Source organism: Crocuta crocuta, unplaced genomic scaffold, assembly GCF_008692635.1.
Source record: "Crocuta crocuta isolate KB4526 unplaced genomic scaffold, BGI_CrCroc_1.0 scaffold282, whole genome shotgun sequence".
In the NCBI taxonomy this organism is placed as follows: domain Eukaryota; kingdom Metazoa; phylum Chordata; class Mammalia; order Carnivora; family Hyaenidae; genus Crocuta; species Crocuta crocuta.
Genome location: NW_027529174.1, coordinates 2,884,979 through 2,899,987, shown reverse-complemented (window position 1 = coordinate 2,899,987; position 15,009 = coordinate 2,884,979). Strand labels below are relative to the sequence as shown.

General features: G+C 37.8%; 1 protein-coding gene across 5 annotated transcripts in view; it reads right to left on the bottom strand.

Moving 5' to 3' along the window:
* Positions 1 to 3,465: 3,465 nt before the first annotated feature.
* Positions 3,466 to 15,009, bottom strand: part of CLOCK (clock circadian regulator) — a 146,878-nt gene continuing 135,334 nt past the window's right edge. For all 5 annotated transcript variants that reach the window (XM_077757762.1, XM_077757766.1, XM_077757763.1 and 2 more), the window contains 2 exons: positions 13,788 to 14,031; positions 3,466 to 9,283 (listed from right to left, as the gene is read on the bottom strand). In XM_077757762.1, the coding sequence (XP_077613888.1) occupies positions 9,104 to 9,283; positions 13,788 to 14,031 (424 nt within the window). In that variant the 3' untranslated portion in view covers positions 3,466 to 9,103. The remainder of the gene's footprint in view (positions 9,284 to 13,787; positions 14,032 to 15,009) is intronic.

The following is a 15,009-nucleotide window of genomic DNA, read 5'->3' as shown; positions in this document are numbered from 1 at the left end:
CATCTAAGTGTGGATTTTTCTTTTCACCAGCACAATTATGTTAATATGGTCGCCGTTTTTGTTTTGTTTTTTTTTTAGTTATCTGTGGGAGAGGGTATACATAGAACCATTGTGCAATGGAGTCTACCATTGATTTTCTTTTAGCACTGACCCCTTTATGAGGAAGATACATTTTATCTGGATCACTGAGCTGTTTTTTAAGATGTTTGCCTTAACATTTTCCTTGAGGTAGGAATGAATTGATTTTTATCTTTTAAAATGTTTCCTTAAAGCCAGTAAGCAGTTTAATCACAAGTCTTTTAAAAAGTCAGTTTTTTTCTTTCTTTTTTTTTTAAGAGGAACATATTACTGTTTGTTTGTTATAACATGGCAAGAAATGTTTGCCAGGTCCATTCTCCTTCCCCCCTCCCTTTTTTTCTAATTGGGTAAGAAACCCAATATAAAAAACAGTCAATATTTGACAATGTGGAGTTACTAAATTAAAAGAGAATACTATGAGTGTATTCGTATTTTTTCTATACTGAATAAACAATGTACCATAGATACGATGTAAATAAAAGTGGTATGACCAGCTTGTTTTCCCTTGCGTGTTATATAAGCTTGTAACTTTGTATTTCATCAAAGTAGTAATGTTTATAGACCAGTTTCTAAAGCTGATGCTAAAATATAGGAGCCACAGTTTAATTCTAGAGCCCGCAATCCTTGATTATGTAAGGCTGCCTTGTTTTATCATAGTAACTTTGGTAATCACGGTCATTTAAGTAGATTCTAACTTGACTATGATTGATTCTATCCAAACAACAAACTGCCCTCTCCCAGCCTGCTCTGTTCTATTACCATGTGCACTAGCACTGTTATTTAGTAGGCTCCTTAAATCCGATGGGCATGTCTTCCACAAAAACCTCTCCTGTGTTCCTTGTGTGAAACAAGAATGGTAGACCCAGAGCAGATCGGGTTTCCTGAGCTATTTCAAAAGTCCACAATGTGTAATTTGTAATTTCAAGAGACTGTGGAAAAATCTAGTTAAATCAATGCAGCAAGCATTCTGTAGTGACACTGTGGGAAAGACATCTATAATGGTGATTGTCTGTTTTAACATAACAAGTGTTAATTACAGGGTAGAAAAACACAATGTCTGCTTGGGAAGATAAAACCCTTCAAAGAAATTTCAGCTTTAAGTGCCTAGACCACACCATCGCTCCCCTAATACTGCTTTAGATTATTTTGTTATAAACAGAGCAAGCAAGCCAGTATAATTACATTCTTTCTTTTCTGAGAACAGCAAGGATAATTCCTTGTTAGAAAATGGCTGGTGCCATCACAGCCTAGAGCCGCAGTGACGGCAGCCTGGCCCAAGAACGAGCTTAATATGGGGGTAACGGCATGGCTTTCTGAGGGCCACAACCTTGTACCGGGACAGAAGTACCACTCCGAGAATTTGGTAGCTCCAGCTTGAAGCTACAAGGTAAAAATCGCTAATACAGTTAGATTCCATTGCTGAATAAAGAGAAAGAAAATGTCATTGGTATTGATTTTAAAATATTTAATAGTCTTCCTTTAAAATCCAAAATAATGTGATTCTTACAAGTTATGTGCCACATAAAGTAGGTTTTTTTTTTTTTCTGAGAAATTGCAGGTGATACTGAAAAACATAGCACTGAGGTATTTTTATTTTTAAAATTGAATAAGGAAACAAAGTCTGGATCTAATTATTTTTACATTTACCAAAAAAAAAACCCAAAAAAAACCCAACAACAACCCATGCTACTGCTTGGCTCTCTTGCTATGATTTTAGGTTGGGAATACATTACAGAAGTCTACGGGAAAGAGCACTGTAAGAATAGTACATGGAGTTTTAGAACACTGCACATCATAACCTGGAGAAAGGGTCACACCAAGAGGCCTGAGTGGAGGTAGGCTAATAAAACATGTCGTCTCTTCTCGAAGGACAGCTCTGAAAAACAAGTGCAACCAACTGTAACACCAAATTAATGGCAATATTAAGTTGGTAGCAAAATGATCCACATTTTATAGCATATATATTCTACTTCCAAACACAGCTCATGAAAATCCGCAGAGAACCTAAGATAGCACCATTGAAACCATTCATCATCTCTTCGTGCTTCTGTGCAGTTTAGGATTTGGGCAGAAGATAATACCTACAAAATGTCTGTCTCATTTTTATAAATCAGTTTGGATTTCAATTTAATATTGGCTTTAGGAAAAGTAGGTATTCTTGAGATCACTGAGCCGTGTATATATATCGCTCTACCCTTATGGGAGTAAGACAATGGGCTACATCTAATTTTTATTTAAAACCAAGAACCAAGCAGTAAGGACGGCAATGTCAAGAGTAGCACAACCAAGAACCACAGAACATTAGAGAATTTGGTGTATGTTTTTACAGCTACTAACTGATGTGAACAATTAAAAATTTACAAAGATAAAACTTTTTTTGCACTAACTGGTTTCAATACAGCACTGAATGTGACTCATCTTTGGGCTTCCATCACTACACAAAGTAAATGTGCAAGCACCAGACTGAGGCCCTTCCCCAACTTACGCCATAGTGAAACAGATTCCAAAATAATTCTAGAATGGTGTTAAGTTATAGCTGACATGGGGGGAAAAAAAAGGACATTTCCTGTACTGTTTTTGCTTGATGATGATTGTCTAGTTACATAATACATCAGTCTAAGGATCACACAGCTGTCCCTACATTTGAACTTTCTTTAGTACTGGCACAGCCATTGCCAGCAGTGAATTTGCACCAGTACAGAATCACTCAAAACACACACAGAACAGTTGAATGTCATTTTTAAAGCGATGTCACAGTTTGTTTCCTCAGAAATTTAAAAGCATACATTTGAAACACATTTTCATTTTAACCTCAGAGTTAAACATTTTTTACATCATTAAATCCAATCTGTGGCTGACGTGCTTTGATTACCATTCTCTAAAGGGTCCCAAAGCTAGATGGAACGGGACACGTACCTAGCCCGTGGAACTCCAGAGCTCCTCAGAGAGCCCTAAAGTGGAGAATTCTCTTCTGATGCATACTGGCTAAGGAGGATCCTCAAATTTCTAGGCTTCAAATGTCCCAGCACTACTTGAGTGGATAGTACTATGTATGAAGGATCTGTTTTGTTTCCGTAGGACCCAGCAACAGTACGCTATATAACGACAGCAAGCAGTTTTCGTAGAAGAGAACAGTGGACATACATTGTCCCACCTATATGTGAGGACTTTAATGGGTTTCAATATGGAGATATAGTGACAGCCATTAGAAGAGGCTGACTGTCTTGCTAACGTTTCCCCAAAGGGCAAAGCAGAGGTGCTGTGTGCCCCTGGTTCTGTCAGACTGGCCTTTGGCTGCACTGGGGAAGTAGTCCTATCAAAAGTACCCATAAAATAGAAAAGGCAGCAAGTGAAACTAGAAAAAAGGTTGGAGCTATACAAAGCAGATTTGGAAGGAGTTACCTTTATTTTTTCTTAATTGAGCTGAGAACGGGAGGGAGTGCCGGGTCACCCGGCTCTGGGCCCTCCACTGCCGTCCTGAAGTAAAACAGATTTAGATCGGCCCAGGGACAGTCCTCGGGAGGGCTACAGACCACCCCAGGTAAGCAGAGCCAGTTCTTTAAGCAGAAAATTACGAAGCAAAACAAAACAAACCACAAATTAAATACAGGACACTGAAATCACTCTGATGAGAAAACAACACAAAGATATTTTAAAATATAAATAAATACATTTAGCCATTTTCATTCAAGAAACCCAGAGAACTGCTTTCAAAAAGCAATTGCTTCTTTAAAATCACGTTCCACATTCTTCCATAAATACTCACTATTTTGATTGTCACGTAATGCAGCACCTCAGTGTTTGCTGGTGGTGGTGATGGAATTCCACTGAAACAGTCTCTTCATAAACTATATCCTATTTCACTAAAGAACATTTCCCTAGGAAGACCCAGGCAGCTTACAAAATATTGTTAAATACTCAAAGCAGAACCTGCAAAGTATTATTTTATTTAAGAAAAAAAAGGAATGTAGTGTTAAATTATGACAAGGGGGAAAATATGCAAAACAGTCACATGGAAACAAACTTTTAATTTTTAAACGTCCACATTTGCTTAATTTCTTGTGAGCTGTTCAATACTGTTTTGAATATCCTGAATTAATAACTATACCGACAAAATTCATCCCCCGTTGTTTCCACAGGAGGCACATTTAAAATAAGACCAAATTATACTTTTCTTCAACTGAAGTAGTCTTTTTCTCAGTCCTTTTTGTGCAAGAGATTACAAGAGCAATTCAAATGGAAACGCTGAAATGACATGCCAACATTTCAGAGCACATTTAAAACACCCAGAATAATTCTTGAAATTATCGTAGTCTAAAATATTACTACCAATCACTTTTAGGTTAGTTCTATACATCTATTCACACTGATGCAATTGGCCTAGGCCTCTGAAAAGAAACAGGCTCATTGGTCTCTTTTGGTGTCCACACGATAGGCAAGACAGGTTTACAATAGTGTCGAAATGGAACTAGCCATCTACAATCTCCTGACTCCGCCACATTCAGAACCAAAGTCAAAGTTCATTTGGCTACCTTGAAATCACTCCCAGAAACCTGCTACGGTTCACTGGATCTAAACATTTCTCAGAAATGTATCATTTTAAAATTTCACCTAAGTGATGATGTGGGGATCCTTTAGAAATGGTAATGCCTAAGATAATAAACTTATATCAAAATGAATAGTTGCAATAAAGTGCTTGTTACATTTCAAAATGATGCTTTCAGACTGTGTTACGTTGTTTTAAAAATGTGTGCTATTCCTACAGAAAGGATCCCCGGGCATGAGAGTTGCGTGGTCTCACCTGTCTCAGAAAGCAGCAGCACTATCTTTTGGTAGGCTGACGATAGATAGGCACGTTACCCATGCGGATGAGGCTATACTAGTGCTATGGCAAAAGGGGGAGTAAATTAGAAAAGTGGGAGGCATGTGGAGGGTTCTTACTATATTCATAGTTATATACAAATATATTAAATATGCTATAAAAATAGTCGACTCTTTTCCTTTGCATTTATTTCAGAAGCTCCTTTTAGAGGAATGCTCACCCAACCCAAACAAACTTAAAAGGGTCTCTTTCTCCAATCACTATTAAAATGGCAAGTGCCTTTGTGCTGTTTCTTTCCCACCATTTGAAAATTCCAATCCGCTCACTCCTGGCTAGACTCACTCAGCAATAGTAATATCCAGTGTTTATACCTTCCAACACTGACTCCCAAGGGACTAAGAACAGGGTCACAGATATTGGAAAGGTTATAGACTTGAAGGAGTTTTACACAAATGTTGAACAAACTTTCAATCCCCAAAGAAACAGAGAAGAAAAAATAGTAGAAATGAGCAATACCAAAGTAAAATGCTCTCTGCATTCCACTTTTAAAAAAAGAAAAAAGGTTTACCTTAGTGTAGTGGAAACATTAGAAAACAGGTTGAATAATATCCAGTTTAAAACAGTTTTCACCACCGTGGAGCCGGAGAAAGAGTACTATTTTGAGTGGCCCCTTTCTAAGGCTTCTTGAACAAAGGTTCATCTCCCTTCAACGCGACGCCCTGCATAGAGCCGCACTGCTTCAGTGCCCTTGAACTGCAAGCAGACCGCTTTAAGGCAATGACCAAAAACTCTTAGCACTTCTGAAGAATGCAAATAACATTCACTCTTCTGCATGAATATTCTATAAACACCTATTCAAAGTCACTGGCATCCTTTTGTTAACAGTACATTCCTAAGCCAGATGTAAGTGACAAGCAGAGCATGGGACTCCAATTACCCCCTCAGCTAGGACAGTTTGGAGACTGGACGGTAGTATTTACTTATGTGCCATTCCCATCCCTCATATTTGCCTTTTCTCCAACATATTCCACCCAAAAATCCGAGCACTTTTGAACGTCTGGGTCTGGTGTGACACCACCCTTAGCAGCAACGTGACCGACCCTCACAGCCTCACCTGAGGCGTTTCATGGCATGGCACCGGAGCCACCACAGCTCAGAGCAGGGTGACTGCAGAGCAGCTCACGTTTTCCCGGATCTTCAATAGTTTCTCACTTAAAAAGTGCCACCCAGAATAAAATGTTTTATAAGGAAAAAAGAACCACTGTGAGAGTACAGCAGAGGAAAGATCATGACTTTTAAGTAGCTGGAAGGTGTCTCTATTTGGTATTTTTTCATTACGTAGATTTGGGATTTTAATGAACTTTGGCTACAGGAACGAAGAACAGGCAACTGCCTAGTCTTCATCAGAATGCTCAAGTCTCAATTATGGGGGTGGGGCAGGGGCAGCTCTGCAACCCAGGTTCAAGGAAAACCGGAAAACACAGAAGGAGCTGAGGCAGCTGACGCTCTTCGACAACACTTCAGATCGACAGCCAAGGGAGAGCAGCTAGCTGTCCCTTTGAATTCAGCAATCGAGTCTAAGCAGGAAAAAAATGAACTGTGGGGGAACAACAGGAATTAGGAGACAGCATTGTGTCTAATTTTCCTTCGCAAATATTTATGAGGATGGAAAATACTTGAAGGGACTGGTAGAGGAGAATGTGAATAGTCTACAGATTTACATTGTGGTTTGGCTTACGCTTTGCCTTTGAAGACCGAAGTACACAGTACTCACCGTTCACCATCTTTCCCTTTAAGTGCGGTATTTAGAGGATAAATCTTAATAAATAAAATAGTTCTTCATATCTTTTGTTATCCATACCACTAAATATTGCCAATAAATAAATGAGGCACAACTTAGATATATATGGAATGGCATGGTAAGGTTGAGAAAGGCAATCTGAAAGGGGAGAAAATACTGTTGCCATATTCTACAACATCAATTTCATCTATGTGTATCTACGCTCAAGTTACATACATATTCTGACAGCTATTCTTGACATTCATGAGGAAGTCAGGAATCTCTTCATCCAGATCATTTAGCTAGAAGAGGAGCTTCTTGATATGTTAATTATTGATTGGTATCTAGTGACACTTCTTTTGTAGAAGGGTAGGTACCAATTTTCTTTGGTTATTTTCTTTTTCAGCATGAACTCTCTAATAGAAGTGTGGCCAGGCAGACTTGTCTATAGAAAGACAAAGTCTATCCTTTTGGGATGATAGCAAAGTGGAGGACAGAAAAGTCGTAAGGACTGTTTTAGAACTCCTCTGACTCCTTTATCGAGCAATTCTATAGTATGATATTTTCATTTTCATTTCACCTTTTTCAGTTCTGTTACACATTTTCTTTTAAGGTCAATTTTGAGTCATACAGCTTGCTATCTTCCCTCTCTTCAGTAATAATTTTTGACATTTTAACAAGGTATTCCCATTAATTTTCCTTTGCTCTACAGTTGTAAATTTAATTATTAGTACCATAAAATCTCTAAGATGGTTTTTTGTGTATGTAATTTCTGTTGGAATTTATTACCTTTAGAATCTAATATTGCCAAATGAAATCTTAGTTCACATTTAGAAAGCATGTGAGTTACAATGTTCTAGTGTTATAGTAAAGGCAAAGCCAATTCCTACCCCTTCTTTTTTCTTTGTAGGAATATCAAGATCATATATAGAAAATATTTACAGGTAATTCTTAACTGTTCAGCTTTAAAGGAAGATGCTCATTTAGGAAAACAATTTTGTGATTTCATCAATGACTCTGATAGTGTTAGGATGTCACCTTTTATTTCTAAGTTACTTGTACCTCCAGTCCAAGAGACTCAAAGCAGTCTTCAGGGGAACTTAGGAGAATTATAATGGCACTGACACCCACATGCTCTTAAAAATGTACTAAGGTTTCAAAACTGCTACTGAAACCAGACAATGAATTCAAGATGGTGAGTTATCACCTGAATCAAAATCAAGGCACTATGGGTTTTTTTTTCCCCTCAAATAACCCTGAATCATTTCTGACTAAAAGAAGCATTGAAATCGTGAAGGATAATAAAAAGATTCCAACAAATCCTAAAAGTTAAAATTCCCACCAGTGAGAATGTTAAAAAGTGCCTAAAATCTTTTGTGTGCAAATTTTACTCCTATAACTGAAACATTCTTGAAATTACTTTCAGGCTTATTGAAAACCATTTACACAACTATTTCCAACTATGAACTATATCAAAATATGTGGCCAAAACTTCCAACCATCTAAAATAAAGCAGTGCAAATCCTATTTTCAAACATAAATGAAAAACAATGAAATAAAGGATATTTCTGAGTAACTTGAAAATCCTGTTGTCTCAATAATTTAACCTGGAAAAAAATATCCATTCCCAGCAGCACATCATACCTCACTGAACAAACTGTGACATCACAGCCAAAGTATGAACAAAAAGCCTTGTGCCCCGGAAAAGTGAGAACACTACCGTGTTGTAAACAAGAGGGGAGACAGAGGATGTACTAGTTTGCACATGGCGTCAGGATCTAAGGGAATATACTCATACCTAAGAGGAGATAATGCTTTCATGCAGCTTACAAAATATTTGCTCTCTCTCCTTTTACCCAGACATATACATAATATTTTTACAACATCTGTACATAGAGCATTTGAACCACACAACATTCTGAGATTAATTACTATCCAATCATTATCTGAAAAGGGAGCGGGGATGGGGAAGGGGTCTACTGGGTCTACTGGACTGTCTTCATGGCATCGTCGTACGCAAACCCCTGACGTGACAGTGGTGTGTCTTCTGTAACACTTGAAAACAGGCACAGAACCACTAAAAGTTACTAACATTGTTAGTGCCTTTCTGATTGACTGGAGGTCATGTTTCATAGCTGAGCTTCTTAACATTTGGCAATATACTCTTTCCACTGAAAAATAGCTGGGCAAGTAAAACACTGTCGGAATTGGCTATGGCCCCATGATCATCTCCTGCTGGCTGGTATTTAATGTACATCTGTAGCACTAGGCAGCATTTTCCCTGCTAACTAATTCCAGAAACTAGAACACTCAATACTGCATCTTGTGAAACTGCTGGAACTTCTCCTCCTAGTCTCAGATCATCTGAACAACCCTTATGGACAACCCCTTCCTCCTCTGAGGTCAGAGTGGAGGCATGTGTGCTACTGTGGTTGAACCTTGGAAGGATCGGTCAAACTGTCAGTCCTGTGCCGACTCAGTTGCTGCTGTTGCTGAGACTGGTGCTGCTGGTGATGCGACTGAGGGAAAGTGCTCTGTTGTAGTGGAAATGCAGCAGAGAGGATGAGCTGAGTTGAAGGATTCCCGTGGAGCAACCTTGAAGTCTAGAAAACAAATGGATTATGCAACATTGCTATACCTTCATTATATTGTCTACATCAAGATTTATCTACGTTTTCTGCTCTACATAGGGACAGAATCCTTAAATTCCAAACAATCTACATCATTTTTACAAATAATATTTTGGGAAATGCTTAGGAGGCTTTCCCTACTTTTGAAAGTACAGTAGAATTCCTCCCTCCCTCCTTTCCTTCCCCTCCCCTCTCTTCTCCTTTCCTTCCTTCTTTCCTTCCTTAAATCTGAGCTAGATATTTTATTGTATAGAAAGCAATCTATGTTTTGAGCCAACCACATGTATTCTTTCCCTTTCTAAATCCGAAAGACCAAAATTTAAACTGACAGTAAAATGTAAGCATAGCCAGGAACCTATTAAACACGTATACTCTGGGGTCAAAGAGACAATACCATCTGCAGTCTGTTCAGTTGGTTCTGGTAGCACGTCAGTAGCCCAGAGCATGGGCCACTGGGTTCACACTCTGGCTAACCCACCTGCTAGACTGTGTGACTTATTCAAATTATTTACTTCTCTGGGACTCGGTTTCTTCATTTACAAAATTAAGATAATCGGCAGTACCTCCATATTGGGCTTTTATGAAGATTAAATATTAACATTACTGTTATTTAAAAGCACCAGAAAAACAAGGGCAAAGTTAGAGACTTAAGTCTTATATGTAGCAGTGTGGTGTAAAAACAAACCAGCCAACCAAACAAGGGCACAGGATCTGAAATCAGAAGTCCTGGATTTCAGTTGTGTTCTGCCATTTATTAGCTATGAAACCCTGGGCATGTCTCAACTCCTTGAGCCTGTTTCTTTCACCTGTGTTCTATTTCTGGTTATACAAAGGAAATTGGCCCAAAAAGTGAATTTTTAAGTGAATGTTCTCAGTCTTAATTTACTGACAACACAACATGATGCAGGACTCCTAACCTAAACATGGGACTATGATGGGAGATTTCTGCAAATATATATAAAGGACACCCGTGCACACACATGCGTGCGTGCACACATACATGCACACACACAAGGACAGGTCCTTGAACCCTAAACTTTGCCAAGGACCTGGAAAAACTTCTTTTTCTGTTATTTAGAAAAAGGGTTTGTAACTTAAGGAGCTCAGGATATTTGTGAGTCTTACAGGATTACAACAGATGCATACTTTGGAACTAGGTGTTATATAATCAGAAAAGCCAAACTGTGTATTTACTATCTACACAGAAGTGCATTTCTAAAAAGTATTGTCTATCTTATTTCTTTAGGAGTCCCATGTCTTTGGGACAATTTTTTCAGAAGTGAGAGAGAAGAGAATGCTTTCTCTTTTTTTTTTAAGGGAGGAGGAGGATTAATTAATTCTAGTATAGTTAACATACAGTGTAGTATTACTTTCAGGTGTTTAATATAGTGATTCAACACGTCCATATAACACCTGGTGTTCATCACAACAAGTACACTCCTTAACCACCATCACCTATTTCACCCTCTCCCCACCCACGTCCCCTCTGGTAACCATCAGTTTGTTCTCTATAGTTAAGAGTCTGTTTCTCGGTTTGCCTCTTTCTCTCTTTTTTCATTTGCTTATTTGTTTTGTTTCTTAAATTCTACATACAAATGAAATCATATGGTATTTCCTTTTCTCAGTCTTATTTCACTTAGCATTGTACATCTAGCTCCATCTATGGTGTTACAAATCACAATATTTCACTTTTTTATGACTGAATAATATTCAATTGTGTGTGTGTGTACATATATATGCATATGTATATATATGTGTGTGTGTGTATATATATATATATATATACACACACACAGATGGACATACATATATATATGCCACATCTTCTTTATTCATTCATCTATTGATGGACAGTTGGGTTGCTTCCATAATTTGGATATTGTAGGTAATACTGCAATAAACACAGGGGTGCATGTATCCTTTCAAATTAGTATCTTTGTATTTTTTAAGTGTTTTTACTTTTTTATGTTTTTAAATTTATTTATTTAAATTCAAGTTAGTTAACATATAGTGTAGTACTGGTTTCAGGAGTAGAACCTATTGATTCATCACTTACATATAACACCCAAGTGCCCTCCTTAATGCTCATCCCCCACCTACCTCTTCTCCAGCAGACCCAGTTTTCTGTAGTTGAGTCTCTTATAGTTTGCCTGTCTTTATCTTATTTTTCCTTCCCTTCCCATATGTTCATCTGTCGTGTTTCTTAAATTTCACAGATGAGTGAAATCATATTTGTCTTTCTCTGACTTATTTCGTTTAGCATAATACACTTTAGTTCCACCCATGTTGTTGCAAATGGCAAGATTTCATTATTTTTCATCGCTGAGTAATATTCCATTGTATATATTTTTATATACACAATATATATACACACATCTTTATCCATTTGTCAGTCGATGGCCATTTTTCATAATTTGGCTATTGTTGATAGTGCTGCTATAAACACTGGGGTGCATATGCCCCTTCAAAGCAGCATGTTTGTATCCTTTGGATAAATGACTAGTAGTACAACTGCTGGATCATAGGGCAGTTCTATTTTTAATTTTTTAAGGAATCCCCATATATTGTTTTCCAGAGAGGCTGCACCAGTTTGCATTCTCACCAGCAGTGCAAAAAGGAACCCGTTTCTCTGCATTCATGCAAACATCTGTTGTTTACTAAGTTAATTTTAGCCATTCTGACAGATGTGAGGGAGTATTGCACTGTGGTTTTGATTTGTACTTCTCTGATGATGACTGATGTTAAGCAGTTTTTCATGTGTTTGTTAGCCACATGGAGATCTTGGAGAAGTGTCTATTCATGTCTTCTCTTAGTTTCTTCACTGGATTATTTGTTTTTTGGGTGCTGAGTTTGAGAAGTTCTTTATAGATTTTGGATACTAACCCTTTATCTGATATATCATTTACAAATACCTTCTCCCATTCTGTCGGCTGCCTTTTAGTTTTGTTGATTGTTTCTTTCACTGTGCAGAAAGTTTTATCTTGATGAGGTCCCAACAGTTCATTTTGGCTCTTGATTCCCTTGCCTCTAGAGACATGTCTAGTAAGAAGTTGCAGCAGCTGAGGTGAGCGAATGCTTGTTTTTAAGGGCTCTTGTCTCCTGATAGATTTAGAAGACTGAGACCTTAAGGCAAGTTCTCTTCTTTTTTTAAGGTTTGCTCAATTCTCATTGAATTTTATTTCCTCTAGATAATAGTTTATAACTTGTTATAAATTCTTGTTATTAATTCATTTATAACAATAGCTACCTAGTCATTAACAGCTACAGAATAGGCTTCAGGTCTACAGGACTGTCAGTATGACTCAGATATTTAGGCAACTAACCTGAAGTTTTAGTTTTCCAAATCACCAAGTTAAGAACTCTATGTGCACCATAACACAGGTGATAAATTAATAGTGTGTTTTATGCCTGGGCATACAGTACAATACTGAATCTTCTAATCACACCATATGTTGTGGAACTCTAAAACTGATGATATGGTATGTATGTGGCTGGTCTACATGTAATGGTCTCTAGAACAAATCTAGGCTAGCCTACATTCAGAATTGCTCCCCTTAGGCAAGAAGGGAAAAAGCTGGATTTCCAGATGTCATTAATCTGCTACTATGCACTCCACTGAGGGTACTGAGGTCCAGAAATTTACCCTGAATTCCCAGCTGAGGATCCTAACCCTACGTAACTTTCTTCTGTATCCATTAGATAAGCAAATATCCAGTCTACTGAGATATATATCTCAGACATGTCTACATTTTGGCTGATCTGTTTATTACATTAATTGAGACAGTGCTGATAAATTTCGGCTCGTTATGTGCCTTGTAATGTTCAGTGATTTACATGTACTGTTTACATACGAACTATTAGCACCTCTGTGTTAAAGATGAGGAAACAAATTTGGTAAGTAACCTGCCAAAGATCACACAGTATATGGTACAGCAGTGACTCAATCTCAGGGCAGCCTGACTTTACAGCCCAAGCTCTCAACTACGACATGCACAGCCCTCTACAGTATTTCTCCTCTGATATTAACTTATATCCAAAAAATCATAAGATTTAATCCAACATAATAATTCAATATAATGCCTAAAACTTTTTTTTTTTTATCCCTTTTCACACCCCTGCCCTGTAGCACACAAGAGTTTGATGGGCTGCTAGAAGGAAGAAAGAAAGATGTCTGAGTTTGAATTCTAGAAACTCTAGCCAGAGAGAGATCTATATAAAGTGCCTTGATGTGTGTACGTGGGCAGCAAAGCAGCTCCTTATTTCCATCTAGTAGTTTAGGGAACTGGCCATGTCCACAGAAGCTCTAGAAGTCTTCCAGAGACCAGACAAGGGGAGAAACAATAGCTAACTGGACAAGCTTTCTGTCCTCCCAGAGATTTAACTTGTACAGTAAGCTTTTATGAATTCTTCAGATGATTTACAAACTTGCTCTCTTAATGTCTCATGTCATTATATAAAAGTAAACGGGCAAAGTTACCTGTAAAAACTGCTGCGGTGGCTGGGTCAGCGGGGCCTGAGAAGGCGGCTGATTCGAAGCGAGTGGCTGCTCCTGGGAGCTTTGCTGTTGTGAGGCTGGCAGTGCCTGTGGCTGCTGCTGGGTAGCAAACGTAGGGTAGGCGGTCACCACCTGCCCCATGAGCATTGTGCTGGGTACCATGACCGCCCCACAAGCTACCGGAGCAGTTACTAATTTGGTCACAAGCTGCTGACCTTGAGAAAATCTGTTGAGAGGAAATAAAGAGAAGAAGGGAAGTCAGAGGGTAAAGTATATGTCATAAAAGGCCATGGGCTGAATACTCCTCTAATACCCAGTGATATTGCCAGTTTAGTTTTTTAAAAGCTGAATGTTCCAATTTTGTTTAATGTTTTTAAAGCTTCCTTATGGGATACCAGTAAAACAAAAATCTACAGAGTAAAACAAAATGATCACAAACAAAAATACAACTTTTCTGGACATCCATGTGCAAAAGAATAAAGCTGGGTCTTTACCACATACCACATACAAAAAAATAACTCAAGAGTAGATTAAAGCACTAAATGAGCTACAAGTACAAAACTCTTAGGAAAAAAACAGGGAAAAAGTTTCATGACATTGGACTGGGCAATGATTTCTTAAATATGACACTCAAGGCACAGGCAACAAAAGAAAAAAACAGATAAATTGGACATCAAAATTAAATACTTCCATGCATCAAAAGACACTATACTATCAACACAGAGAAAGAGAAACCCAGAGTGGGAGAAACTATTTGCAAATCATATATCTGATAAAGGGTAATAACTAGAATATATAAAGCAATAGCAATCCTATAACAATAATCTGAATAAAAATGGACAAGGGTCTTGAACAGATATTTTTCTACAAATGGTCACTAAGCAAATGAAAAGATGTTCAACATCACTAATCATAAGGGAAATGTGAAGCAAACCACAATGAGATATCAATTCACTCCCATCAGGATGGCTATGATAAAAAAAAAACAAAATAACTAGTTTTGGTGAAGACATGGAGAAGGTGGAATACGCACTGCTGGCAGGAATGTAAAACAGCACAGGTCCTATGGAAAACAGTATGACTACTCCTCAAAAAATTAAGTATAGAATCACATGATCCAGTAATTCCATTTCTGAGTGTATACTCAAAAGAACTGAATGAAGAATCTTAGATATTTGTACATAATTATTTGTTCATAGCAAAT